This window comes from Colletotrichum godetiae, assembly GCF_030913485.1.
Source record: "Colletotrichum godetiae strain CBS 193.32 chromosome Unknown BDP55scaffold_9, whole genome shotgun sequence".
Lineage (NCBI taxonomy): Eukaryota > Fungi > Ascomycota > Sordariomycetes > Glomerellales > Glomerellaceae > Colletotrichum > Colletotrichum godetiae.
The window spans coordinates 688416-715833 of record NW_026851257.1 but is presented as its reverse complement, the minus strand read 5'-3'; the positions used below and the strand labels follow the sequence as shown (position 1 = coordinate 715833).

Here is a 27418-nt window from a genome sequence, read left to right as displayed (position 1 = left end):
ACATCTCCAGCCGACCTCCTTCTCTTCGCACACTCGTTTAGCTCTTCAGCATCTAGTCCTTCTTTTTTTTTCTCCCTCTTTTTACTCCTCTCTTTGCCTATCTATCTAACTCCTCCTCTGTCCTTTACCTTACACCACTCGTTACATTTCCTTACCTTATCTATCTACCAACTCTGAACTTCGCTGGCTCCGCCTTCGACCACTCTCTACCCGGTCCATTTACATATGACCCTCGATTACATAGCTCCCCTGGAGCAGCTGCAAGTGTCTATTCACGCAAGAGAAGCCTTGTAGCACCCCGCCGAACCGAACACGAATTCGCCCCCTACCTTCGACAAACCTTCCGATACACTCGTTACCCACCCGTCTCTTTAACATCCAACACCCCGAGCCAAAATGGCAGAAACCGCGAGCAACGCCGACTCGAGCCAGCAGAAACTGGGCGCACCCAAGGACAAGAATTGCCCCTACTGCGGCCAGGCCTTCACCTCCTCCTCTCTTGGTCGACACCTCGATCTCTACATCAAGGAGAAGAACCCCAAGCCGCCAGATGGAATCCACGACGTTGACGCAATCAAGCGTCTGCGAGGAAGCATCACGCGCAGACAACCTAGGGGATCCATGGGCGGGAGGAACGCCTCTACTCCAGCCACGACCCCTAGACCTGCTGCCAAGCGAGATGCTGCGCCAGACAGTGGCGAGTCTCACAAGTCCCCAGCTCTGCCAAAGGACGGTCAATATGCTGTAGACTCTACGCTGAGCAAATATCCTTGGACACCTTCGTGGGAAGCCACAGGTGTCATAAACAACATCCCCGCCAAAAATGGCGAAGTCGCTACTTCCACCGATGGCGAGGGCAGCCAGAATGCAGGAAAAAGGCCGAGACAAGTGAGCAAGCAAGTCATGCAAAAGGCGCAGTTCGACGTCAAGCACAAGCTGGCAGATGCCATGGATACTGCTCGCGCGGCAGAGCTCGCATTAAGAGAGCTTTTGAGCTCATGGAGGGCAGCCAAGTGAGTTTTTCCGACATGTGACAGAAGTGAACAGATGGGCAAAGAATGTCGTGATGGCTAACCTTGGCTATCTTAGGCAACAAATCGACAATAACTCGATGCCTTTCGACTTTGACCCTCTGGCCCTCGACTTCCCTGCATTGACCTTGCAATGCCTCGCCTCGCCTCCCACTCTCTTCTCCTCTACCCAGCATCCCACCTCCACCTCTTGGTCCGTTCAATCACCCGGTCAAAGAGAGTACGATGCCCTGAAGGCTTTCTTCCAAGAAGAGTTCAGCAATTGGAAGATCACCTGCGCAACCGCTACAACGGCAGCTATGGAAGACCTGACATATCCTCCTCGGGACCAACCTGTCAGAGACACCCGGGAAGCGGTGAAGAAAGCGGAAAAGTCGGCGGAAAATCTCGAGAAGCAGGTGAATGAGCATCTGGGGTCAGCCTTTCAAGTTTGGTCTTCCCTGCCTATCCAGCGGCGGAACGAGCTGTGGCTATTGGAAATGGCTAGGAGCGTTGGCAGGAAGCAAACTGAGATTGACAAGATGAAAGATGACCAGCACAGGCTACAGCAGGAGAACTCCAACCTGAAGTCTCAGATCGACCAGCTCAACCGACTCCAACAACCCCGAGAATTCAAGCTGTTCTCACCGGCCACGGTACCTCTGGAGCGGCAGCTCCTCACCCACGTTTGGGAGGAGGGTATCAAAAGTGGTGGCCGCCATGTTGGGCTGCGATTAGAGGACCGGCAGTTGGATTTGAACGACGTTGTTGTGCGGGCAATCGAGAGGTGGAAGACGGTTATCAGCATGAATCGAATTGCCAACACTGGTATGAATGCTCAGAGGGCACTGGACCAAGCAAACAGCAGTACCCCTACGCCGACGCCAACTCCTCAACAACAGCAGCAACAACTACAACAGAACCAGCAGCAAGGGCAGCAACAGCAACCGCAACAACACCAACAGATGCAGGCCATACAACAGCAAGTGCAACAGTTCCCGAGCCCCGAGCACCGGCAGTCGACAACGAGCGCCACTGGTCATAGCGACCCGGGTGATTCAACAGGCCCGCCTTCGATTGACGAGGCAAGCGACGTAGATGCCGACGCGGATGGGGATGCCGACGCCGACGCCGATGCTGAAATGGAGGACGATGACAGCTTTGCTGTAATGAACACGCCCACCACGAAGCCCATGCCCCAGCAGCCTATTCAACGACAAGCCACCCTCGAGGTGCCGCGGACGAGGCAGGTACAGCAAAGGGGTGCCAGTGATGCGCGGTTCATGATGCAGAACGGAAATCCGAATGCGAATCGGCAAGCAATCAACATGAGCCGGTCAATGCCGAATATGCAAGCTACGATGCAGAGCATGCATGGCGGTGACATGGGACTGGCCATGTCACAGGTGAGAGGGGACCCAATGTATATGGATTGAGAGATTCATTACAGGGAGGGGAGGTTTTCACATTCGATCTGGAGGACAAAAAAAATAAAGGAGCTGTGGCCTTACAATTCACGCCCAGCTTGTTTTTTTTTCGGGCGAACGCCCATTGTATAAGCTTACATTTACACGGTTGCATCTCTCCCGAGGCATATAAAGCGCATACAGAGCGTGGCCCGGAGTAGTCTTTTTTGGACATCTTTTTTTTTGGGGTGTTTAGTACAAAATAACCTGTCGGATGACGCAGGAACTTCTTCATCGCCACTCTTTCCGTTGTTCATCGCCTTTTTTCGTTTGTCGCATTTCGCTGCCCGGGGAGCCGGTATATTGGATTCGGCCGGGGATTCATCTCCCGCAAGGTTCTTCGGGCCCGACGAGGCGAGTTCTCATGAATGCCCGACGTACCTGGTAAATCCACCAAGCTTTTTAATTACGGCTTGACATCCGAATACTGCGAGCCTTGGGGGGGGAACTTGACCTCTCGCGGCTTCGCCCCGGGAAGCGAGCTGCCTTTTGGGTCCTGTCAAAATTGCTTAGTGCTACCGTTACACTGGTAACATTACGGGATGGCAATAAGGTGGATAGTGATTTCCCTTCTTTCCTCTTCCCAGGCAGAATTCAATGAGATGAGTAAGTGAATGATGAATGAGATTTGGTTGTGGCTGAGTCTTTGAATATTGGTGGGTTTTCTGAACCTTGTGAGAGGAGGGGGTGGAAGAGGAGGGGGGCTGTTCGGAGGTTACGACGGGTGCAGATACCGGGTTTCTGGTTATGGTTTTCGCGAAGGACTTTGGTTCTTTCTTGGGAATGAAGTGTGTTCCGAAGTTGGTGATGTGGGGCATTGGAGTTGTGCAAAGTGAGTATAAGAGGTGTGTGGATGTATGTGCCTTTATCTCGACGTCTCATCTGGGATATAATGGTCAGCATAACTCACCCTGTTCACAGTACCGGTGCGCGCCTAATCTTAGCCAACCACGAAGACCCGGGTTCGCGTCACCCGGAATGGGGCGGTCCCATCTGCCGGTGACTCAATGAATCCAAGGACCCCGTTCTGACGGGGTGTGGAGTGTCTTCGGAGATGGTTGACTTCGTTTACACGGGGATTGTAATATTTTCAATTATCAAAGCCGGTCCGGCATGTGAGCCTACTCTTCTCCCCGCGCGCTCCTTCTTTTGCCTTCTTCCCGGTTTACCTTGGATGGAAATAGAAAACGGAGATGGTCTTCATCTCGTGGGTCGGTGGGAGGAGGAGGGGTTCGTGTCTTGGGGGTTGTAATTTTGCGGGCTGATCCTCCGCTGTCACAACCTCATTTGTCGGTTATTGGAGGTGAAATCTTGACAGTCGATAGTTCCCCATCTCCAGTGTTACCACCTTTTCTCGCACATTCTGGAGCCACTGACACTTGGTGTGTATCTCATCAACGTTGACCTAAATCAAGCATCTGCCGACGTGGACTGGAGGGGGGAGGGACGACAGAGTGCCTCGAAGGGGGTACGATCGTCGCCTTCCCGAGAAGTAGGCGCCGTTGAGGAAGGGGAGGGGGGGTTAAGTTCCTCGCTACCGAAATGCAGCTAATGATGTCTTGCAGACTTGAGCTCGCGTCCCAACTTGCCGGGTGCTTGGGGGCTGTGCAGAAGCCCAGAAGGGCGACCTAGGGGTTTGACGGCGGGTGGTTTTGATGATGTGCATGGGCTATCCACTCTGTGATATATATATATATATATATCCTTCTCGGCCGTGTCCCCGGTCTCGGTGCCGGGCCACCGATGAGGAGGGAGTGCGTTTAGGGCGGAAAGGGTACCTTGGCTCCGCGAGAAAGGGGGTGGGGATTTATCTGTGCAACTCCGTAGAGTTGTTGTGTAAGCTCAAGCACGACGGTGTTATTCTTCTGGTTCGAGTCTGCATAGCTGGAAAGTAAATATGCAGTGGATCTGGATACAAGTTCGCAAGAAGTTGTGCAGGAAACAAGTCTATGAGGAGGAATGGAATGATCTGGCTTGGTACTCTTGACTGGAAGACGTTCTTGCACACTGTGAGAGGCAGTAACTCTCTAATTATACGTCGTTCTTGGAACTCATATCTAGTCTACCTCCTCTAGAAAGGAGGAATCCGCCCTAGCACCCGTGACTATGTACTCTAATTCCTCTATGGGAGCCTCGGGCTGGGTTGGCTGATAAACCTTGACACCGCCTTCAGCTTTCCTTATGACTCAAGTGGTTAATTTTGGGAGGTTTACGGAAGAAATGTGTGTCTTAAGTAGAGTCTTAGTGTCGTGATGCTTGGATTACAATATTGAAACGACAGTATACTAGAGTCTTGATAGCTACTTCGTTCTTATGAGGACTTGTTTGAGACTATTGTCCCTTCACTAACTGAAAGTACGATGTTGTGAAAGTTGGCCTGGCCTCCTTTAAGACAAACCAAAGTGGCAAGAGGAGCAAGATGAAACTGTAGAGGGTTCTCCTCTTTGAATCGTTTGTACGGCATGTGCCTGTTCGCTTGCGACTGAGCATACCCTGTGTAAGTTGCCTAGGTAGAACAAGTTGACGTGGCCCCTTTCAAGAAACCCTCAAGTCTAACGGAGAGATAGAGGAGTAAGATGAATCTTTGGAGGTTTCTTTTGCCTCGAAACGCTTGTACGTAATGTACCGACGGACTATGTCAACAGAGCATATCAATTAACTTCAGACTTCACGTACCTTGTGCAGAAAGTATTGCTCTCGTCTCAAACGGATGGAATTGACCAGATCACTCTTGTCACCTGGCTACCCATCGACGTTCCAACCCTGACGACCATCGACGGAGACGTCGCCACTACCAGCTTTACTGTTGACAATTGACGAGTTCTATCTACCTTCCCCCTCGGCCAACCCTATCGGACATCCCTAGCTTGAGAAGCCTGAGAAGCCTAAGAATGGCTGGAACATTCTAGCCGGCGACTTGGTGAAAGCTTCAGAGCCTACATCTAGGGCGTACTGAGGTACCTGGGTGTTATTATTCATTACCACCCAGCTCACATGACGTATTCGGGAACGGATACCCTCTGCGTGAGAACGAAGGCGGTTAATAGACGACCAAAAGGACTTGGCAGGTGCTGAACGATCTTTTGGCGTTCTCAAAGCCATACAGCCGTCGTGGCTACCACACTTGCAAAGTCCAGATCTCTAAGCCGTAAGAAGGCGTAAGCACCAGAAGGAATACCGCATGTATGGCGAACTAGGACAAGTTTCCTTGAGCCGTCCGCAGTTTTTGTAGGTGCTGAGGTCAAGGCCCTTGAAACCTCGGTGAGATGATGCTTCTGGGCAGGAAGCGAGCTTACAGAAGTCATGGTCTAGGTTATTTGAGCTAGTTAATTAATGTAGACCGCATTTGTTATATAGAATCTTCGAGATTATCCGAGCCTAAGAACAATAATAAAGGGAAATAGCGAATTCATCCACTGAAATGTTCACTATAGATATTATTACACTGATGTTTGGTAAGTTGAGGTGCTCGATACAGAATATTTAGAATAACCTGGGACTTTGCAGCATTTGATAGATTCTCACGCTCAACAAGGCTCACTGGTCTTGGTCTCTCAAAGAGATAAACATCAGACACCGTAAATACTTGTTGCATATGAGCGGTGAAAGTAACTATAAGTACTTTATTAAAAGGACGTTTAGTAACCGTGACGTGCGCAGGCATTCCTCAAATGCTCTGGATCCCGATGCCCTTACCCCAGTTCAAAATACCAACTAGCAATGATGGTTTTAACTCGTCTTCCCGGGTATTTAGTACTTACCATAATATGAATAGCCCCGATTGCTTCGGTGTTGAGAAAAGGACCCTTTCGATCTAAATATGGTTGAAAGACAAAATACTAACTGTCGGAGTAGTAGATGAGATCGCAATGGCCGCGGCTGGTAGAACGCACTTGTTACGACGTGTTCAATCCGTGCCATACTGTAATATCATTACCTGGCTACGTAAGGGTAACGAATGAAGGTGAGAGGACGGCGCTGGGCTCGGTGGCTCGACAACATCATAGGAGAGATTTCTTGAAGTCTGCAAATCCATTGGGCTCACTGCGGAAAGATGTTCCCCGTCATCGCCTCACGTTGCTCTAAGGCTGGAGATATAATCAGGATGAGTCAAGACTTCTTGCCAGATTTCTTTATATGCAGCACTTTCATTGGTATTTCGTGAGAAATATGGGAAGGAACGTAGAGATTTTTGTTGCTTAGATGTCTAGGTAGGTACGTCTCATGGATTCGCTATTTCCCGAAAGCGCAGCTGAGATGGCCTCTGATAATGTCATGACAGACACGTATCGTGAGCCCCGAATGCTCATGTTTAAGTACTATGTATTACAGAAAGTCAAGATTGGGTTCACTATCCGCTAGGAAAACGGAAAAGTCAATGATGGACGAGAACATAGCGTCAAATATTGAGCTTTAAGAGCTGTCAATCTAAGTATTACATCAGGGAAAGTAGACAATCCTAAGCATAGAGCACACTCATACTAGTCCGAGAGGACTGTCAAATTTCGTGGTGGAGGAAGCACCTCAGTAGACGTCCTAGGAGGTCCGTCAGTTGAAGAGTGTCTCTCAATGCTGTCGATAGTCCTGATGTAGTTGAGCGTAGAAAGTCTCTTTGTCATGTTTGGAGGTTTGGATGTTGCAGTAAAGCTCATTCATGACTATTGCGAAGTATAGTTCACTCCACAGAGAAAGAACAATAGCAGTTGTTGACGTTTGCTCGCGTAAGAGAGATTCGTAGTGCAAGGTAAGTTGATGATGCCTCTTATGTTGCGGCTTCAGTCAATAGTCGTCCTCGATGGACGTCGAAGTTGACCATCCGAAGTCGCATGCACGGTCCACCTCCTACATCGAGTTAGTTGGTCATGAGAGGCCATCTGATGATGATATCCAAGCACTGTCTAGCGAGCTGAGAAAAAGTCGAGTGAGTAAGCCTTTTGAGTTTGGCGACATGGCTGCCCAAGGGGTGCAAGGTTCACTGTCAGAAGTCCCCGAGGGCGTCGGCAGAAAGAACAAGAGACAGAGACGGCATCGGAACCCCGGATGTTGCAGTGATGGGCGTATCGAGGGGGCTATCTCATTCATGGGCAGGGCAGCTTGAAACATGGACTGGTGGGAGGCATGACGACGGGCGCCCGAGCTCTCAGACGGCAACCTTGCCCGGATGATGCGTCTGATATCGGTTCAGTGCATAGACGGAAAATAAGTAACGAGAATATGCGGGAGTCTGTTTCTTCGTACAAGAATGACTTGTTCGTGTGAAGTTGAATTATCATTAAAAAGGCGGTTGTCTGCACCGAAACCTTCGCAACAAGACGATTGCTCGAAAAGGGGACTGAGCTGCAGGCGAGCGGCGAACGAGCCAGGCGATTGCGGGACATCAGAAGTCAATCGGTGGCGGGACATTCCACCACCTTACGGGTACTTAGGTACCTACGGAATATTAGCGTTGTGGCATTGGAAGGAAGGAGCCACGAAGCCACCTCATCCCTCCCGAAATCAACTTTCAGCGCGTCCGATTGCGTAGCCCAGGGAAGTATGTCGCTGCAAGTTCCCGTCAGGTAGCAGATAGACAGGCATTTGGGCAGGTACCACCGATGTACCGTGGAGTCGATGCGGAACCGAGATGTTAGAGACGCTCAACATTGAATTGCGCGAAACACCAGAATCGACAACTACTTCTGACAAAAAAAAGATGGAAAAATACGCCTTTATTCTTCAAAGCGACTGAGATCGATAATCGACCATAGAAACCTCTCCACCAGCGTGGCTGGTAGTGCAGTGGCGGCGCTATCAGGCTTAGCTCGAGATTGACGCTAACAGGAGCCCAAGACTCGACGGTCGAAATACTTCCACCCCCCATCATCCGGCGGGACCAAAGGCTGCCCTGGCAGCAAGCTACCCCCAAGGACAGACAGACTCCAGCACACATCTACCTGTTCCCCTTCTGGCTTGCATCACGACACGACCTCGAAATCCCACCTCAACCTCATCTAACTCCCTTCCGAGCGCCTTCCCCCCCCCCATCGCACCGCCACGCCGCCGACCCGACTTGACTTCGATTGCGCGACGACCATGTAAATGGTTCCTCCCATTGCATTGCGAACACCCTCATGATTGCTCCATTCCACTGCGACGGGACCGCCCTACCGAGCAGCCATGGACAATAGGGCCCAACGATTCGAGGATGAGAAGCGGCGCATCATCGAGAGCTGCTTCATCAAGAAGGATGTAGACGGATCGTGTGCGTTTAATCCCGACGTCGCTGGAATCTCTCAAGCAAAAAAGTCTGCTTCATTTGCGTATGGTACTGACCCTTGCTTGCTTCCGACGATAGTGCTCGAGACATACATCACCCACATTCGAATCACCGAGTACTCCTCCCATCCGACCTCTCCTCCGCCGCCTCAAGCACGAACCCCCGAATCACAGAAACCCCGCGTAATTGTCGTTGCAGTAAGAAAGAGTGGCCGAGTGCGTATGCACAAGACGAAAGAGAACGCGAACGGCTCTTTCTCAATTGGAAAGACATGGAACCTCGACGATCTCTCTGCTATCGAGTCCTTCACAGGACCGCCGGCTAACCCGACCTTCCGCGAATGGGCCGGCGATACCGGCTTCATCGTCACCATCGGAAAGCCCTACTTCTGGAATGCGCAGTCGGATAAGGAAAAGAAGTTCTTCATTGCCAGCCTGGTTAAGATCTATGGCAAATACACGGGAGGTAAGGTCCCAGAGCTATCTGGCTTCGACCAGGCCGAGATGGCCCAGATCCTGAGAAACGAACGACGACCACCTCCCCCCGCACAGGCTGCCTTCCGACCTCCCGCAATGCTCGATGCTGCTACTAGTCAGACCAGTCTCGGCGCTCCGAATGCGCCCTCCAACTATGGCACTCCCTCGCCTGGCCCGCCAGGCCCTCGCCGACCACCACCTCTCAACGGAATGGCAAATAACTCACCAGTGGGGAGCATGGGATCTTCATTCTCGCAAGAACCTCCTACGCTGAGAAGATTCGGGAACAAGAGCCAAGAATCTTTCTCGCCTTCCTTAGGAGGCAGAAGCGACGATACGGGAAGCATGCCGCCCCGCTCACGAAATGGTATGCCTGGACAGGCAGCCTTTGGTAGATTCGGTGAGCCAGGTCAAGAGCCTGGACTGGGACCACCTCCACCAATCTCAGAAGAAGGCAGACCACCAGAGAGGAAGAGACCACCGATGGATCCGGCAAGGCCCCAGGGACAGGGCTTCAACGACAGAGACCTGGTTCCTGCGCCGTTAGTGAGCCCGGGGATGCGACGAGATCAAGTTGCCCCTCCTCCAAGAAGTACAGCCAGGAAGAACTCCCTTTCGCAGAGGTCAGACGGAGGTTCCTACAACAATCGACCAGTCACACCTCTTACGCCTGGAGACCCAGGTGCGCCAGATGTTCCTCTTGCACTCAGAACCCCGACACGAAATGGGGCCACACCCACGAGACAACCTCCTCCCATTGTCTCTCCGCCGCCTGAAATCCCCGTTCCTCCTGCGCCGGTTTCTCCGATTGTACAGACTCCGCCTCCAGCCCCTCCCCCAGTGCCTGTAGCTGCTATCGAGGAAACCATACCTGAGGAGCCTCCAGCCGTCGAACCTACCCCTGAGCCTGAGGCCGCTGTGGAACAAGAAGATGAGAGTCGCCCAGGTTTGGGACCGATGATTAAAGCAAAGAAATCCAAGAACGACCTCGCTGGTGTGCTCTGGAAGGCTGCTTCCGCCGCATCAGCTTTCAAGCCTCGGCCCGGTGGTGCTGGTGAAAGACTTCGACAACTTGCCACAAAGAGCACTGAACCCGCCGAAGGAATCACAACAGTTTTTCAACCTCCGCCACGGCCGGCCTCTTCTGACGGTCCCAATGTCACATCACCTGAACCCGCAGCTGAAGAGACTGCAACACCCGTTGAGCCTCCCAAGCGCACATCTGGTGTGCCTGAGGTCAAGGTCACTGTGCCCAATTCTAGTCGACCATCGAGCCTGCAGCCTTCAATTCAGGAAGTTATTAACGTGAAGAAGCCAGAGGATGCCGCCGCCAAGGAGGAGAAAAGCAAGTCGATAGTTGCCGGTAATGACGCCAAATATCTTGCATCTCTTGGTGTTGATCCCACAGTCTTGGATAACAAGAGCGGCGAATTCACAAAGTGGCTTGACTACTTTGGATGGGTTCCTGGCGAGCAGATGAGATCTCGTAACGTGGACGAGATGAGGACAGACCTTGAGCGAGAGCTCAACAAGGCACAAGCAGGTGGCTGGCTGGCCCGATTCCAGGAAGAGGACGATCGTGTCGAGGCTATCAAACGCGGCATTGATCTGGCAGTCGCTGAGTGTGAAGAAATGGAGAATCTTCTGACGCTGTACAGCGTTGAGCTTTCGGTAGGTTTCTTGGTAAACTTTCCGACATTGTTGCTGACCGGAAACAGACTCTTTCTGATGACATTGCATACATTGAAGCTCAAGGCCAGGGTCTTCAAGTGCAGACTGCTAACCAGAAACTGCTCAAGAAGGAGCTTGAGTCTCTTCTCGAGACAACTACTATTACCTCTGCCGATCTCAACGCTTTGAGAGCGGCACCGCTTGAAGATCTCAACGGACTTGAAGATATCGAGATTTCATTGGTCACTCTCTACAAGGCCATGATCAAGATCGACCCCACACTACTAGGGGGCGAACCACGAAAGAGCGAAGATATTGGCGGAGAAGTTGATCAAGCCGTGGGTCTCGAGAATACTGACTATGGTAAGATGCGAATTGTTCAGGAGAAGAAAGAGATGTACCGGCAAGAAAGCGCCGTCTTCTCGCGACGGTTGGTCGGCTACATGGCCCAACAGTTCGATGTAGCCTACAACGAAGTCAACAGAGCGCTCCGCGAAGCTCTTTCAAGAAAGGTGGATTCTCGCCACCACGACACCGGTCGAGACATGTTGTGGAAGTACAGCCCCTTGATCAAATACGCCAAGGACGTTGACCCCGCCAACTGGGATCGCATGATCCAGGTCTATCAAGACAAGAGCCACCCGGTTTACAAGAACGAGTTCCGCCAGGTCTTGGAAGCATGGAAGCGCAATGCGCGCAAGATGACCGCCGACGAAACATCCGAGCTCCTGTTTACATTTGAAGTCGAGAAGCAGCAGGAAGGCAGAGCGACCACTGTCAGGAAGCTCACCGTCAAGCGTAGTCAGACATTGGCCAAGAGTCTGCGTTCGCCCATCGATACCAGCAGTAGGACTAACTTGAAAGAGTCGGGCGAGAACCGAAGCCTTCCTTATGAGGTGTTTGGGCAGGTGCTGGACGACCTTCTGCCGTTGGTTGAGATGGAGCAGAATTTCATCATTGACTTCTTCCATGCCACCACATTGGAGCAATCAGACTTCCCCGACCTGGTCGCAGCCAGTAGACCCTCAGATCGGAGAGGCGGCGACTTGCGTCGCCATCGTTTGATGGAGCCTGACCGCGATCTTGCTCGACGTGTCACTAAGGGTATGGAGGTGATTTTCATCTTCCTCGAGACAGAGATTGCCAAGCTCATTGAATGGGTCGTCCAAGCCGATCCTTTGTAAGTTGACTCTAACTCCGTGTTATCCCCATGGCATACTAATCAGATGCTTCAGACAAGGTGCTGGTGTTTTGGCTGTTCTCGAGCGGAATCTGGGGGACATCCAACAATCCAATCAAGACTTCCTCAACGCTCTGCTCCAGAAGCTCCACGGTGTCTTGGAGTCCCGATTTAAGAAATTCGTGGACGAGCAAATCCGCGCCATCGAGGAGACTAAGGTCAAGATTAATAAGCGCAAGGGCGTTATTTCGTTCATTCGCGTCTTCCCTCAGTTCTCCAACGCCGTGGAAAATATTCTCTCGGGTATCGATCCTAACCTAGCTGTGCGCAAGACGGTTGACCGCGAGTATGATCGCATCCTCAAGTCCATGTTCGACTCTCTCAAGATCATTGCTCGCGAGAACCCGGCAGTCAGCGTTGGTGCGGCGGGTGCGGATCCAGAGGACAAGGAGGCACTCAACTTCCACATTTTGCTCATCGAAAACATGAATCATTTCCTCGAGGAGATTAACACGCACGGCCTCAACGTCCTCGAAGACTGGCGCGAGGCTGCGACAGGCGAGATGAACGAGCACATGAACCTGTACCTGAACGCTGTAATGAGGCGCCCACTTGGCAAGCTCCTCGAGTACGTCGAGAATATTGAAGGTCAGCTGCAGTCGGGCAAGCCCGGTTCGAGCATTGCCTCGCAGCCCTCCAATTCCAAGTCCACATTCCACAAGGTCTTGGCGACGTACGACTCGCGCGAGGTCCGCAAGGGTATCGAGACGCTGCGCAAGCGCGTGGAGAAGCACTTTGGCGACGCGGACGACCCTGCTCTCAGCCAGAAGCTAGTGATCAAGGTGCTCCGCGAGTGCGAACGCTTCTACGGCGAGGTGGAGCTGCGCATCAGCCGCATTACCGCCGACGTCTATAGCGGAGACGTTCTCTTTGAGTGGCCCCGCGCCGAGGTCAAGTCCGGCTTCCGCTAGAGGCATATGCTACTTGGCCTGAGAGCCGGGACCTATTAATTTGGTGCTGGGCGCGAGACGAAGCAAGCCATATGCAGAATCAACTTTCTGCTCTTGTCGGATTGCTTCCTCCAAATCCCCCATTTTGTTTGAGTTGATTCCGGGCATGAAGTGAGGAACGGAAAGCATGGCGTGACAGAGGGAGGACGGAAAGGCTGTGTAACATGTACCCACCCGCCATGGCTTGCTCTTGATCTGGGGGTTTTCTTCTCTAGATACCTTACCTCCCAGGGGAAGTCAAGAGAAGAGCGAAATTCGAGCTTCGAGATTAGAGGAGAGAGAGCAGTACCTGAGGGGTAGGGGGTGGGGGATCATGTTGTTTCTTGTCATGTTGTTTCTATAGGCGGCAGAAGGAAAAAGGAATCTTTGGAGGCGACGTTTTTTTGAAGGCCACTTTTGATCCGAGAGAGAGGGGTTTTCGGTATCCATGGGGTGGACAACAAAGCCTTTGTATTGCGCGCAAATAGGGGGGACATTAGATTCCTGTGATGAAATGAGAGACCTTTACGCCCAGAAGAGTGTGTGCTGAACTCTATCCCGATTACTCGTGAGCATGCAATAACCGGTGAACAAGTTCGCCATCTCTCATCTGCAAGGCGGCAATAGCATCATGATCACATTTGAACACACACTCATGTTCTCACAAATCAATTTTGACCATTCTATCAACTAAGTACCCCTTGATACGTCAACCAGCAGGCTTCAACTGGGTCTGGTCATGGACCCAAGAAACAGTGCCGAGACAAGTGAAAGATACCTCGAGGCCATAGCAGGGAGGCAAGCCGAAAAGCAAGTCTGACGCCTAACGAACCTGCCATGCAAAGTCGGGTGGAGAAGGGCTTCTCTTCCATGTGCTTCCCGCGCCCTTCAATCCACCTCACTCAAAACTGGTGTTCCCTGACCCAGACCATTTCCATCCATAAAGTCTTTATTGTTGAAAGAATACCATCGCCCGGTGTGCAATGCTCGTTGATGTATTTCATACCACAATCATATAGATGTGGCGACGTTCGCTGAGATGGCCAACCCGGCCATCAGTTTCGCTGTCTGTTTTTTCTGCTTTGTTTTCCTGGAGTTCGCTAAGTCGGTGACAGACACGCCGTCTATGATAGGTGGAAAGCTCCCTGGCCTTCCTTGATGGCAGTAGAGAGCTGTTTGCGCATGGCTTCGATATTGGTGTAGTCGGGTAGTTTGAGGTAGTTGACACACGTCATGACGCTGGGGAGATAGTCGTCAGACGTGTAGGGGTGTTCACTTGGCTTGCAGACGACCGTGAACATGGGTGTCAAGCTCTTGAAACCTGTCGTTTGTGTTAGCACTGGCTACTTGAGACTAGTCGACAAGGGGGGGGGGGACGTACCTCCAATGGGGAGCTTGGGGCTGCCTGTGGCGAATTGCAAGAAATCGCGGCGCTCAGGAGCTGACAGCTCGCTCATTGTCTGTAGCAAGTTCTTGACGGTCTTGCTGTCCATATTGTAGCCGTGGTCTGCCTTGATTGAATCCATGAGTGCTAGCGAGGATGTCAGTATATCACCAGTCGAGCCCACGGAGAACTACTTACTCTCGAGAGACCAGTCCTCATCAACCCGGCCAAACAAAGTTACCAGCTCATCGGGAGTGAATGCGCTTAGAGCCGAGTAGGGGAAGACTTGAGAGAAGCCGGTACGGAAGGCATCAACCTGGCGGCGAACACCAGTGCCCAGGGTCATGTCAATAACACTTTCAAGGTACGACTCCACGTTATCAATCGTGACTCGAACTTGCCCACCATTGGGCATGAGCTCGATTTCTGGGAAGCCAGGAAGGGTGAAATCCAGACACAGGTCGTCCAACTTGACACCGTCAATAACGATATCCTCGGTATCGGCAACCTTTTGAGCCGGCGTTCGCGAAGGGTCTTCGTCGATTTCCTTCTTGGCCACAGCGAACTTCTTGATGGTCTTCAGGGACCTAGCTAAGCCAGGATCAACAACCTTGACCGCGCCAAGAGATGGCTTCACGCCAGGTGCCGATGAGCCATCTCCAATGCGGAAGAAGGTGGGATTGAAGTTCAGATCAATGATGCGAGAATCGATCATGGAACGAGCAACAAATTTGCCGAGGGTTTTGAACAGTTGCAGGATACGTTCCCCGTTAGGTGCAATAGCTTCATCGTCGCTGAGTGGCCTAGGGAAAAGGCCACTAGCTCCAGAGATGTACTCTTCCGAGTCGTTCGAGTCCATCTCTCTCCATAGCTTAAGCTTTTTCTTGGAGAACTCTCTCGATACCGTAGAGTAGAACTCAAGTGTAGGGCCCAGACCGGTTCCGACTTCCTCGAAGTATTCAACCTCTAGAATGCTCTGAGACGCGCCATATAGCTCCATGACTTTCAGGGCCGACTCCAAGATTTTGGATCTTGAAATGCGTACCTTCTGGCGCTGTAAGCGACCCAGGAATGGTCTATCGTCGCGACGGTCGCGGCGCGAGTCGTCGGCGGAGTGAGCGTTCTGCCAGCGAGTCATCGACCGGGCATACCCAAATGAGGTCGACTGCAAGAACAAATGCCTGGTCTCGAAGGGGAAGAGGAAAGGGTACAGTCGCGCAAGGTCTTCTACCCAACTTGGCAGGCAATTGCTCGCGACGATCAAAGGCTCTTCGAGCTGCCTATTGAGCTTCGCAGTCAACTTGGTATTGACGAACTGTGATAGGGGCTCAACATTCAGTCGAACGGCATCCTTTTCGCTGTTTTCAACCATGACGTCTTCAATGTTGGCATTCAAGTCGTGAAGAATATTGAGAAGGCGAAGAATAGAGGCTGTCGAAGGATGCTTAGCGAGAGATGCCGGCACGTTTCCTTCGCCGTTCTCCTCCGTATTGGCTTGGGCATTGGAACTGAACGAAAGGGTTTCAGCGGGTGGCGGACCGGGGGCCCGTCGGAACTTAATCGGGTGCACTGCAGACCAGACACTTCGGCTAAAGTGCTCATCAGAGTTGGCGGCTGAGGTGTGGACGGCACGGTAGATGGTAGTCTCGCTCGTAATCACCTTGTTGTCGAGAGTGAACTGGATATGCCAGTCTTGCGGCACAGCTTGGATAGCTGCAGCGTATGACATCGGCCTCGATGAAGTTGCCGGCGTGGGGGTGCTTTGTGCCACAGGAGGGGGCGGAAGAGCACTGGAACGAGTAGGCAGAGAACTCTGGGATGGCGTGGGCACTCTGGTCCCATCATCCTTCCGTGCAGTGACCTTGCCACCAGCTGCGATTTCCATATTGACAGCACCAGGCTCGGGACCGGGAGACTCGCTCATATCCTCATCCAAGTCACCAACAATAGCATCCAATGCACTGCTACCGCCAATCTCTTCGTCGTCAGACAGATGCTTTTCATCTGCGCACTCAAGTGCATTCTCCAAGTCGTCATCTTCCGGAGGTGGCCTAGACGGCACTGGGCTGTCTGCAGCCGACGCCGCACTACGACGGGTAGATCTCCTCAGAACACCCTTATCCCTGGTGCTGGAAGAGGTGTCAGGAGTAGCCGCACTCTCCGGCTGCGGTGTTGACTTCGACTTCGTCTTGCGAAGAGAACGCGAACCGCTGGGCGTGGGCACACTGGGCGGTGGCGGGATCGGACTTGACCCAGACGCTGCTGCATGGCGCTCCGCATGGCGCTCGGCAAGTCTAGCTGCCGCATGGCTAAGTGGCAAACCAGCAGAGCCTGCCAACGAGGCAAGGGCCCTCGACAGGTTGTCGGCCCGCCTTGAGGAGCCACGTGGCCGTTCCGAAAGACTGATTCTGGGCCTCAGGTAGTCATCGAGAGACTTGAAAGTAGCAATGGCGTGGATCGAAACCATGATGTTCCGATACGACTTGGGTATAGACTCATCGTCAGCTACAAGTCTGAGCCGAATTTGCTTCGCGAGCATAGACGCCGCACTACTGCGATTGCCATCGAAGGTATTTTGGTGGACAGTAATGACCTCGAAATGCTCAGATCTACTAAGCAAATCCTGAAGTTTGTGAACCATGACACTGAAAGGAGTCGCAGGTGAATCTGCAGTGGCAGTCTTGGGCTTGGATTTGACGCTGTAGCCCATGAAGACCTGCAAGAAGTCCGCCTGTGCCGTGCGGGCTAGATCCTCGTCGGGATTGCTGAAAACCTCCAAAAGCACTCTAACGAGCCCAGAAGCCAGAAGCTCTGCGCTAGTGACACTTTCGAGAACGTCCGCGTCGAAAGACGAGGCCAGCTTCTTGAAGAGCTCTACACCGTTCTCAGGTGCAAGGTTGCCTGCCGATCTGTTGAGGTAAAAAGCTTCAATCTCTTCGGCAAGATCTGATAGATTAGTAAGAATCTTGGTCGCCTTTTTCTTCATGGCCTTGCCGTGCTTCTCGGTTTCGTGGCTCTCCAAGAACTTCTTAGCCACCTCACGAATCCTACTTCGCATCGACGGGACATCTGACAGGAAATGCTGAGGCGGCCCGTCAAGCGACATGGTTGAGCCGCCAGAGCTAACCGGCGACCCAGAAATGTCGTCTGGGTGAGGCTCATTCTCATTGTCCTCCTCATTCTCCTCGTCATCCGACTCTTCGTGCTCTTCATCGTCTTCTGACTCTTCGTTGTCGGAAGATTGATCACCAGAATCTGCCGCAGCCTGCAATTCTGCATTGTTGGACTCCTGAGAGCCGACCGGCTCTGGCGCTGGGGGTGGAGTGTGCTCCTCGATGGCTAATTTGGTAATTTCCGAGATGACACCTTCACGGTAAAGCTGATATCGGTAAACATCCTCCAAGCGACTGAGAAGGAGTTCTGTAGCTTGGAGTGCCAGCATGACCAGTGAGGGATGGTCCTGTTGAGATAAAATCGAAGCCAGGAAAGAAGCATAAGACACTGTCTTTAGGGCTTCGCCAAGAATTTCCTCGTCGAGGTTCGAAAGCATCTTCAGCTGGGCTGTTAGTACCTTTTGACGAACGTTGAGATTAACTGTGCTCGAAAAAGCGTCGGTCAAGGTCGGAAAAAGAATGAGGGCAAAGCGGCGAACTTCGGATTTGCAGGTGTCGAGCAGCTCGATTCTCTTGTCGTTTGGTGACTTGCGCGTCTTTCCAGCTGCTGTGGATGAAGGAGTGATGGGTTCTGTTGCGTTCATCTCCACGAAATCGCCATATGAAGGGTCGGCATTACGAGGCAGGCTAGGGAGCAGCTCGCAAATGACGTTGAGAGTCTCGATAATCTGCTCCTTTGGGCGATGGATCAAGGCCTGCATGATGACGACACTGTCCAATTTGGAGGCAACGTCTTCTGTGCCGCTAGGCGGAGAAACGCCGGTGAGGATTTGGTAAAGTGTCTCTACGATGTTGAGCTTAAATAAGTCCGCCGAAAGCTGGGGGCTAGCACGAGCCGTAAAGGCCAACACCCGCAGGAATTGCGTGTGGATATCAGCCCCGATGAGGTTGGTGGTGCCTGGCACAAGCAGTCTCAGGACAGCCTTCAACAGATCGACACTGACGAGCTCCTCCAGCTTTGCAGACTGGTATTTGAAGCTCTCCACAATGCCAGAGACGCAGATGGAAGCCTTTTCAACCACTCGCTGGTCGCTGCTGCCCAAGACGTTGAGAAGCGTGGGCATGACATCTCGAATTACCGGGAAAGAATCCTCTGGGATGTTTCGGCAGCAATTTGCAGCCGTAGTCACCGCTGTTCTTTGTGTGCTTGTTGCGAAGAAATCCAGGTAAGACAAGCAGGCGGTCAACCCACCCTCTCGGACAATGCTGGAGGGGTACTCTGCTGAAATCTTTTCGAGGGTGCTCAGGGCTTGCTCGGCAAGATCGATAAAGGAGATCTCGAGCAACTTTTGGCAGAGCACGGGGACAGCGCCTCCGTAAACGACGTTGGCCACACTGGCGGGCAATGCCTCCATCAAGTTTGCCAGGCAACGGCAGGCGAGCAGCATGATTTCAGGGTTCTCTTCGCCCGTCATCTCGTTTGGTTGCATCAAAGTCACCAATTCCTTGACGAAGGCATCAGGTGAAAAGTGACCTGACAAGTTGTCCTCGTTGGACACCAACAAGATTTCAGATAGCTCTTGCAGGGCGATCAGCTGCACTGATGGGTCATCTTTTTGACGCAGGCTGTTCAGAAGGTCTCGCAGGCGAGATGAAATGCCCGTCATCATGCCTGTCAAGGCCCGCAAGGTACTTGACAAGCCACCGGGACCCCCTGGACCTCCGAATCCGCCAAAGGGATCATCGTCTACATCGTCATCGTATCGCTGACCCTCGTCATCGTCATCGTTATCGTCACTATCATCGTCGTCGTGATGTTCGGGTGGAGGTGGTGGGGGCGGGAGAGGAAGAGACTCCTTTTCGGTGTCATCTGTGCCCGTCATCGCGGTGTCGGCGTCCGCATTATTTGCGGCATTCCGTTTTGTCTTACGAGAAGAACTGGATGTGTTGGCAGAAGGATCTGTGTATGCCGAATCAGTACCATGATCCATAGGTATTAGAGTATAGGCAACTCGTGGTTACCTGTGGTGCCGGGGGCAGTCCTCTTGCTTCGGCTGCTGCTGGATTTGCGGCTTGAAGACGCCGAGGGTGCAGTATTCTCAGATGCGTTCGCAGGATCGGCGGAAATGCTAGCAAGAACAGTCAGCTTTGAAGGTTCTCAAGCTCCAAGTTCAGGTAGTGGGATTGCTTACTCTGGGCTCGACATGGCGGCGGTAGATTTGCCCTTTTTCTTGGAGCGAGGCGGGGCAGGTGGTTGTGTAGGGAGCTGAGGCGGTGGAACAGCGTCGACTACCTTTTGACGCTTTGATCGCCTGGAGGAAGCTGATGCAGACGGCTGTGCTCCAGGAGTAGGGCTGGTAGCTTGTGTTGAAGCCTTTCGTTTCCGCGAGGCTGAGGTGGGAGGGTTCGGAGGGCTGGAGCTCTGTGGTGCAGGGGCGGTGGCTGCGGGATCGGCGCTTGCAGCGGATTGTGTCGATGAAGCCGCGAGACTCGCCGCTTGCCGGGCAGAAGATCTAGTAATTCTGGGAGACATGAGTGACTGGCTTTTTTGAGGCATGCCGACCGAAGAACGGCAGGCGAAAAAAAGAAGGTAAAGATCAAGTCAGATCCGCCGAAGCCAGGATGCCGGTGGCCTCGTGTGTCCGCAACGAAGGTCAGATGTGTGTGTGGTGTGTGTGTGGGTGCAGTGGATGTGGATGTGCAGAGTACTAGACAGAACGAGAGAGGTAAAGTAAAGCATGCAATGAATTGCTGGGGTGGTAGAGGGAGGGGTCTGCTAGCACTGGCCCGAAGCTGACCAAGCGAGAGTGACGAGAGTAAGGAAGTCAAGGAGAGAAGAGGAGTCGAGTCGAGTTGAAGAAGTATCGCGGAGGAGACGATCAAGACTTGATGAAGAGCGTGTGAAGGAGCGTTGCGATGCAGCCGTGTTTCAATGGTTGGAAAGCAGGCGCTTCTCTGTGTCTTTTTTTTTTTCTCGAGGTGCTCTAGAGGCACGGTGCGGTGGTGCCTGGCAGGATGTACGGTGCGGTGCGGTGCGGTGCGGTGTAGGTAGGTAGTGAGGTAAGACGGTAGGTATAGTGACCCGACCCGCTTAAGTTCGAGATCCCGCCGTTCGGGTACCGAAGGCAAGGTAGCTTCAGGAGGAGGAAGAGGAGGGGGACGCAGGTAGGCTGGATCCCGAAGCCGAAAAGATGCCTTTTTTTTGTGCATTTTTTGGAGTTTGAGGATCAAGAGAAAAAGACTCGGAAGGTGAAGGTGAAGGTGAAGGTGAAGGAAGCAGCAAGGTAGAGGCAGACCAAACCAGGTGAAGGCAGACAGGCACGAGACGAGTTGGCTGTCGCCGGCAACTACCCCACGGCACCTGAACGTTGTTCCTGCTGCTCCTGCCTCTGCCTCCCGTCTGCTCCTTCTCCTACTCGGAACGAATGTTTCTGCGCGCCTGGCTCCCGAGGATGTTTCTTGCTCCTGTCTCTCCTCTTTTGAATTCTCTGCTCTTCTTCTTTTTGTTCCTCTTCACTCTCGAGTCTCTCTCTGTCTCGCTCTCATATGCACACGAACCACACACACGCTCTCTCTCTCTCTCTTTCGACTCTCTCCTTTGTCTCGGCGAAGCACAAAACAGTGTACGAGGAATCGAAACGAAACAGGACAAATACGGGGGAAATGGCAACCACCTACCGCTGGGAAGATGAGGTCGAAGCTAAGGTGGGCGAACCCGAACCGGAAGACGATGTCGTCGGCGTGGACGGGAGGCGCGCGGGGGGATCGTGGTCGACTACCGATCTGGAGCGCTGATTTGCAGAGGCGATTCGTTCTGCCATGGATTACGCCATGAGGCAGGACAGCTCGAGGGTTGCTGGCAATTAGGCGTCTTGGTGTGTTGATGTTATCAGTGCCGTCGGGGAATGGCCAACAAATACGATGATGTTGGGAGGTTGGTCCGAATCAACGGATCAAACAAGTGGATTTCGTTGCCTTGAGAGTCATCGATATAGATGGCGTGATCTATCCTTCGAAACGGTTTATCGTCTGTATCGTTATCGTCGTCGTTGTCGTCGGAGGAGAATAGATTCGATGGCGATGTTGGAAGTATGGGGAGATGTTAGGGATGCTCTTTAGGATCAGAAGAGGTTATGCAGCGCCAAAGCAGCACGGGAGAGGAAGAAGGTGTCGGGTCTGACTGATGGATGCCCTGGGCCGTGGCCGGCGAACGGGACAGACACACCACCCGTTGCTGCTAACAGTTATTAACAAGCACCACGCCGCACGCCACATGCTACACCACACACCACCACGCACCACACACCACGCACCACGCACCATACGCGCAAGGACAAGGCCATACTCACACGGCCAACATGCTCCAAGCGGCTCTGATATCGCTGAGGTGGTCCAGTCCACTTTTTGCTCCAACGTAGCCACTGGGGACACTGGGCCCGCCAACTCAACTTGAGCGGCCACGAGGGGGGAATCCCTGCGGTAAGGCCCATGCTATGATGCTGCGGATACAGAGGTACTGCCATACACATGCTTACGGAGTACCTGACCTTAGCACCCTAAATACTGAGCAATACGGGCAGGACTATGTCATGGAACGGTCCCCCTCCTGTCACGCCTACCGTCTGGCTCCGTCCCAACAACCTCGAACCGTGCCAACGCCAATCATGGACGTGCCGTCGTCCGTCACCCGTCACAAGCCTCCCTGTTCCATCCGGCCAGGCCAAGCCTGCTATTGTGTTCGAACATTCAACCCGTACAGCCACGACAGCGTCATTGTATTAGTGTCTGACCGTGCTGGAACGTTTGGCAGCTCAACCCCGCTCTACCACCACTGTCAGTCCCCAGTCTCTCAGATGCTGACCTTGCACTAAGGTAGCTACAGCCAAAACAGCTTCGCATCAAAGCCGCTCGTCATTACGGAACCGCGTCTCCGTTTACGCATCCACACTTGAAGTGTGCTCCAGATTCTGACGGAGCGGATTCAATCAAGGCTGGTGGGCACGCGGCATTCCTACCTCTTCTTGCGCCATCAGGGTTGACCAATACTCCATTTCTAAGCGGCCGAGTGCAGCAAGTCATCAAAAACACCTCAAGAAATATCGATAATGAGTAATATAGACTTTGCTCACGTCCGCGGCGCCGGAGATTCCACATTAATCATTTCTTCTCTAGCCTAGTAGGTATCATGCAGGGCTCACTCGTCTATGCCTTTAAGCTGTCCTTGCCTCCCTCGAATTCACCAAACTCGTACTCATCCGGGTACTTGTCTAGATGCTCGCGCAGCTGTGCCATCTGCTGCTTCAGATCTGGCGTCAACTCCTCATAAACGTCTTCAAACATGCCTCGAATCGGCGGCTTCTTCTCCATCTCGGCCTCCTTGAATGCCTTCAGCACCTCCCGCCTAGTCGAGTCTCTGCACTCCTTTTCCTTGGCCTCGTCCCACATGCCTTTAGCCTCCATGTACTTCCGCAGACGTGTGATAGGGTTGTCCCGCCTCTTCCAGTCCTCAACCTCGACTCTAGCACGGTAGGCAAACGAGTCATCCGACGTGCTATGGTGGCTCACCCTGTAAGTCATTGCTTCGATCAAGACGGGGCGGCCTCCGTTCTCGAGCGCCATTTCACGGGCCCGCTTTGTAGCCTCTCTGACGGCCCAGATGTCGTTTCCGTCTACTCTGATAGTGTCGATGCCGTACCCTAGGCCGCGGCTGGCGATTCCATCACCTCTGTATTGTTCTAGCGTTGGCGTAGAAATGGCATAGCCGTTGTTTCGACAGATGAAGATTACAGGACATGATCTCGTAGCTGCGATGTTGAGGGCGGCGTGGAAGTCTCCTTCACTAGCCGCACCCTCGCCAAAGTAGGCCGCAACGACTCTTGGGGGTATCGACTGATCTTGCATCCGCTGCATCTTCAAAGCGTAAGCCGCTCCCGAAGCTTGCGGAAGCTGCGTTGCCAATGGTGACGAGATGGTATGCTGTACGGGTAACGTATTAGCATGGTCAACTCTCCAACCCCCTACGCAGAGGTAGCCGTCTCGGCCATGGGGTACTCACGATATTCAGCTCCTTGCTACCATAATGCACCGGCATGTTCCTCCCTCTACCGGGATCTTTCGAATTGGCAAAAAGCTGGTTCATAAAATCCGCCGTCGTGAAGCCCCGCTGCTTAAAAACGCCCTGCTCGCGGTACTGGCAGAAAATCACATCCTCGGGCGTCAGCACGCTCGCGGAGCCGACGCTCAGCGCCTCCTCGCCCGCCGAGACCATGTAGAAGCTCAGCCTGCCCTGGCGCTGGGCGTCGAACATGATGAGGTCCATGACGGAGATGAAGACCATGTCCTTGTAGAGCTTGACGATCTGCGCCTCGTCAAGGTCCGGGACGAAGGCGTCGTCGACGATGGCGCCGTTTTGGTCTACCACGCGGTAGGTCGGCACGGCGGGGTAGTCGCCTGGCGTCTCGAATTTGAGGCTGCTTGTAAAGGCGCTCTTTACGGCGCCGGGGAAGGAGACGTGGTTTGCGTTTGGTCTTTGGGAGAGGCTGCTTGCTGCTCGGCGGGTTTGAGGTGCTGTTGCTGTTATTGCTGCTGCTGCTGCTGTTGGTATTGATGTCGTCTTCAAGGGACCGCTTCCGGCTCGGGGGAGGGCGAGCCCGCCGAGGGGTGCCCGTCGAAGGATCTTGGAGGTCCTCATTCTCTCTCTCTTCTTTTAAAACTGTGTCCTCTCCTTTCAGAAACTCAATTGGTGAAAAGAAGAGAATCAACGAGTCTTTCCTCGATTACACTGAAGTCAGGGACGGAAAGGAAAAGAAGTCTCGAAGGAGCGCTCAGAGGGAGAATGCCGAGACAGCAGCTATCCCGAGGAAGACCGTCTATCGTCGGCCGAAGTTGCGACGTCATGGCTGAGCCGACGTAAGCCGGCTACCGATAAGGCAGGTTAGCAGTGTGGCAGCGCATGGCAGCTTGACCCAAGGCCCCCGAAAGCCGTCACCTTTCCCCGCGCCCCGCGTGGAATCCATTCTCCCTATCGATAAGGAAGGGGAAACCGAACCTTGGGCAGGGGTGCTTGTGACCGAGCAGGAGTCCATCGACAAGGTTATGGTTTGCTCTGTGCTGGCGTCGAGGGACTGTTTTGGCCCCCGCAATCGAATCAGGATGCTGGACGTTTGGTTTTTGAAGGACGGTTTGTTACTGCATGAATGTTGGGACGCGTTGGTCTTCCATTGGGTAATCAACGGTGATATCTGTTTTGTTTTTTTGGTAAATTACGGTGCCTGGGTTCACCGTGCCTGGCAATCCGGACAAGGTATCAAACTAGACAGGTCCATATCAGTCCTAGACGACGCCTTGCCAGTGCTAACCGATGCTTGGCGAGGGATGTCGACGATCGATATACAGCACAGCTCCTCGGTTCAATCGAGAAATTTGTTTACACGGCGTTATTTGAAACTACCAAGTCGGGGTTGTCTAATACGGCAACATTGTCCAAGAGCCCTGGTTAAGCAATTCTTATGCTTGAAATGTGGGTTCCCGGTTGAAAGAGCCAACGCCAAGTCTCTAAGCCGATTCTAACCTCATTGATTTCAAAAACCGTCATGTAGGACAGTTTGAGTCCATTTACAAGAACTTGTTCAAAGGATCAGCCTAAGTAATACCATAAACTAGTTATCTTTCTTCCGGAGCATCGACTTCCAGTTCAATCTACTGCACAATAAGGGTCCAGCTGTCAAGCGGTAGTTGCATGGAGATCTCACCAAAAAGTATCGAACACGGATTTGGCCCTCAAAGGCAACAACTACATCTCTCTTCATGTGGTATAATAACTAGTAAGTATACCGGAAATCCTTATTCTCCCCATCCGTCCTATCCTCCCTCTCCTGCTCAAGCCCAGCCTGCAACCTATCCTCGGGCACCCCAAACTTGGAATTGCGACGCTTGTTCTCCGCCACGCAGAGCAGATAGTACACGAGCCCCGACGCAGCCATGAGCGCAAAAGCAAACATCATGGCGCTGATGCCGAGCGGGTACCGCGGCGCCTGGCTTGACAAGAACAGCTGGGGACCGACGATATTGCCAATGGCGTAGCACACGGCCACCGTGACGCCCATGAAGCTCTTCTTCGTCGCGCCCGCCGTGTTGGACGAGTTGAGACTCAGCATGAAGACCCAGGGAACGTTGTAGAAGCCCATGATGTACACGCACGCCAGGCTGGCGTTGCGGCTCTGGTTGATGTCGAGGGTGTGCACCATCACCGCGCCGATTAGCCCCACGATGGCGGACAAGATCCAGAACAGGCAGCGGAGGTTCTGCACAAACATGGAGATGGTCGTGAGGACTACGCCGGCGACCATGGCGACCGCGGCCTGCGGCGTGGCCATGAGGACGGTCTTCGTCTGGCTGAAGCCGTACCCCGAGATGATGAGCGGGTTGAAGTTGGTGATCCCCGCGTTGGCGACGGCGTAGCCGATGGCGCAGGCCCAGACGCACCAGCATTTGGGATCCTTGATGGCCTCGAGGATCTGTCGTCCGTCGAATTTCTTCTTGACGTCGACGCCGGTTTGGTTCTCGGCGAGACGGGCGACAACTTGTTTCTTTTCCCGTTCGTCAAAGAACCACGCCTTTTGCGGGGAATCAGGCAGCGCAAAGAGGACCACGAACCCGACGAGGATCGTGACGGCGCCGTAGATGATAAAGATGTACTTCCACGTCGACAGGCTTCCCTTGATATTCCCAATCGCATACGAGAGGATCCCTCCAAACACGCCGGCAAAGGTATTATGCCACAGTGCCGTACGCAAGGGTTGCTCTTCGCGGCGGTACCAGGTCGCGTTGAGGACGAGCATGCAGGGCAACAGGGCAGCCTCGAAGATGCCGAGGAAGACGCGGATGGCGGCGAGGCCGGCAAAGTTGTGGCAGGCGGACATGAGGCAGATGCAGGCGCCCCAGAGGACAAGGCAGGCGCCGATGAATTTGCCAATGGGGAGCTTGGTGATGAGGTAGAGGGCGGGGATTTCCATGGCCAGGTAGCCGAAGTAGAAGACGGAGCCGAGCCAAGAGTATTCTTGCCCTTTGAGATTTGCGTCTTGGCGGAGGCCGAAGATTGCGGCGAAGCCTAGGGCGTTCTAGATCTCGGGTGAGGCCATGGTTAGCTTTGTGTATACGAATGCTGATGTGATAGGAGAGGGGTTTTGGGACTTGCCTTGTCGAGGAACGCGAGGGTCATGCTAATTACTGCGCAGGGGAGGACGACGAGGTCCGTCTTCAAGAGGATGCGCCTGTTTTGCGCGGGTGTCGGCGCCAGAGTCTCGTCGTACTGCGAGGTTCCATCTTGAACGTCTTTCACATCCGTCTGTTCGGTTGCGTCGTGGTCGACCATGGCTGATTTGGGTTCCATCATGGAAGATGGAAGCGCGTTGGAAACACTTTGTTTGGTAGGTATATGTACGGAACCGTGTAAGTCGGAGCTTATATGCTGTTTGTACAAACTCTCAATTAACGAAGCAACACAGTCAGACTCATTCAAGAGCCAACTCTCTTCTCACAGGACAGAAAAAAAGATTGAGAGTCCAAGTTTCGAAGTCAAGGCCCAAGGATCAAACATGCTCCCCCCGAGTCGGCGGCGGAACCGCAGGTATTTCAATTGCTCAACTCCACATCCCATGTCCCGGCCCTTTTTGATTACAACGAGACCTCTACCGGATAACACACCATGTCGTTGTCGATATGGAGACCGCAGAAACAGAATTGCGATTGACGTTATCATTCTGGGGTATCACGCAATGAGAAGGTGGAGCTTTTGCTCGGTCCCCACCGAGATGATTGACGTCGAGATATCGGTGCAGTCCGAGGTGTTGTGCTGACTCGTGCTCCACCGGT

General features: G+C 53.1%; 6 protein-coding genes across 6 annotated transcripts; 2 read left to right on the top strand and 4 right to left on the bottom strand.

The window, feature by feature from the left end:
• Positions 1–115: 115 nt before the first annotated feature.
• On the top strand, positions 116–2568 carry BDP55DRAFT_432088 (uncharacterized protein). The gene is made up of 2 exons (XM_060567531.1): positions 116–1013; positions 1090–2568. Exons 1-2 carry the CDS (start codon positions 397–399, stop codon positions 2444–2446), a joined length of 1974 nt encoding a protein of 657 aa, XP_060432886.1. The 5' UTR covers positions 116–396; the 3' UTR covers positions 2447–2568.
• Positions 2569–8315: 5747 nt separating this feature from the next.
• Positions 8316–13030, top strand: BDP55DRAFT_712920 (exocyst complex component Sec3-domain-containing protein; the record flags this gene model as incomplete). Its single annotated transcript, XM_060578223.1, has 4 exons — positions 8316–8717; positions 8811–10879; positions 10927–12059; positions 12115–13030. Exons 1-4 carry the CDS (start codon positions 8633–8635, stop codon positions 13028–13030), a joined length of 4203 nt encoding a protein of 1400 aa, XP_060432885.1. The 5' UTR covers positions 8316–8632.
• A 1142-nt stretch (positions 13031–14172) lies between these two features.
• Positions 14173–19428, bottom strand: BDP55DRAFT_546695 (HECT-domain-containing protein; the record flags this gene model as incomplete). Its single annotated transcript, XM_060568685.1, has 3 exons — positions 14173–14369; positions 14430–14579; positions 14631–19428. 3 exons carry the CDS (start codon positions 19426–19428, stop codon positions 14173–14175), a joined length of 5145 nt encoding a protein of 1714 aa, XP_060432884.1.
• A 258-nt stretch (positions 19429–19686) lies between these two features.
• On the bottom strand, positions 19687–20863 carry BDP55DRAFT_431956 (uncharacterized protein). The gene has a single exon (XM_060567530.1). It carries the CDS (start codon positions 20753–20755, stop codon positions 19835–19837), a length of 921 nt encoding a protein of 306 aa, XP_060432883.1. The 5' UTR covers positions 20756–20863; the 3' UTR covers positions 19687–19834.
• A 1884-nt stretch (positions 20864–22747) lies between these two features.
• Positions 22748–24236, bottom strand: BDP55DRAFT_629160 (dehydrogenase E1 component; the record flags this gene model as incomplete). The annotated part of the gene is made up of 2 exons (XM_060571989.1): positions 22748–23521; positions 23601–24236. The coding sequence occupies 2 exons, from the start codon at positions 24234–24236 to the stop codon at positions 22748–22750; spliced, it is 1410 nt and encodes a 469-aa protein (XP_060432882.1).
• Positions 24237–25365: 1129 nt separating this feature from the next.
• Positions 25366–26936, bottom strand: BDP55DRAFT_546583 (major facilitator superfamily transporter; the record flags this gene model as incomplete). Its single annotated transcript, XM_060568668.1, has 2 exons — positions 25366–26654; positions 26738–26936. 2 exons carry the CDS (start codon positions 26934–26936, stop codon positions 25366–25368), a joined length of 1488 nt encoding a protein of 495 aa, XP_060432881.1.
• Positions 26937–27418: the final 482 nt, after the last annotated feature.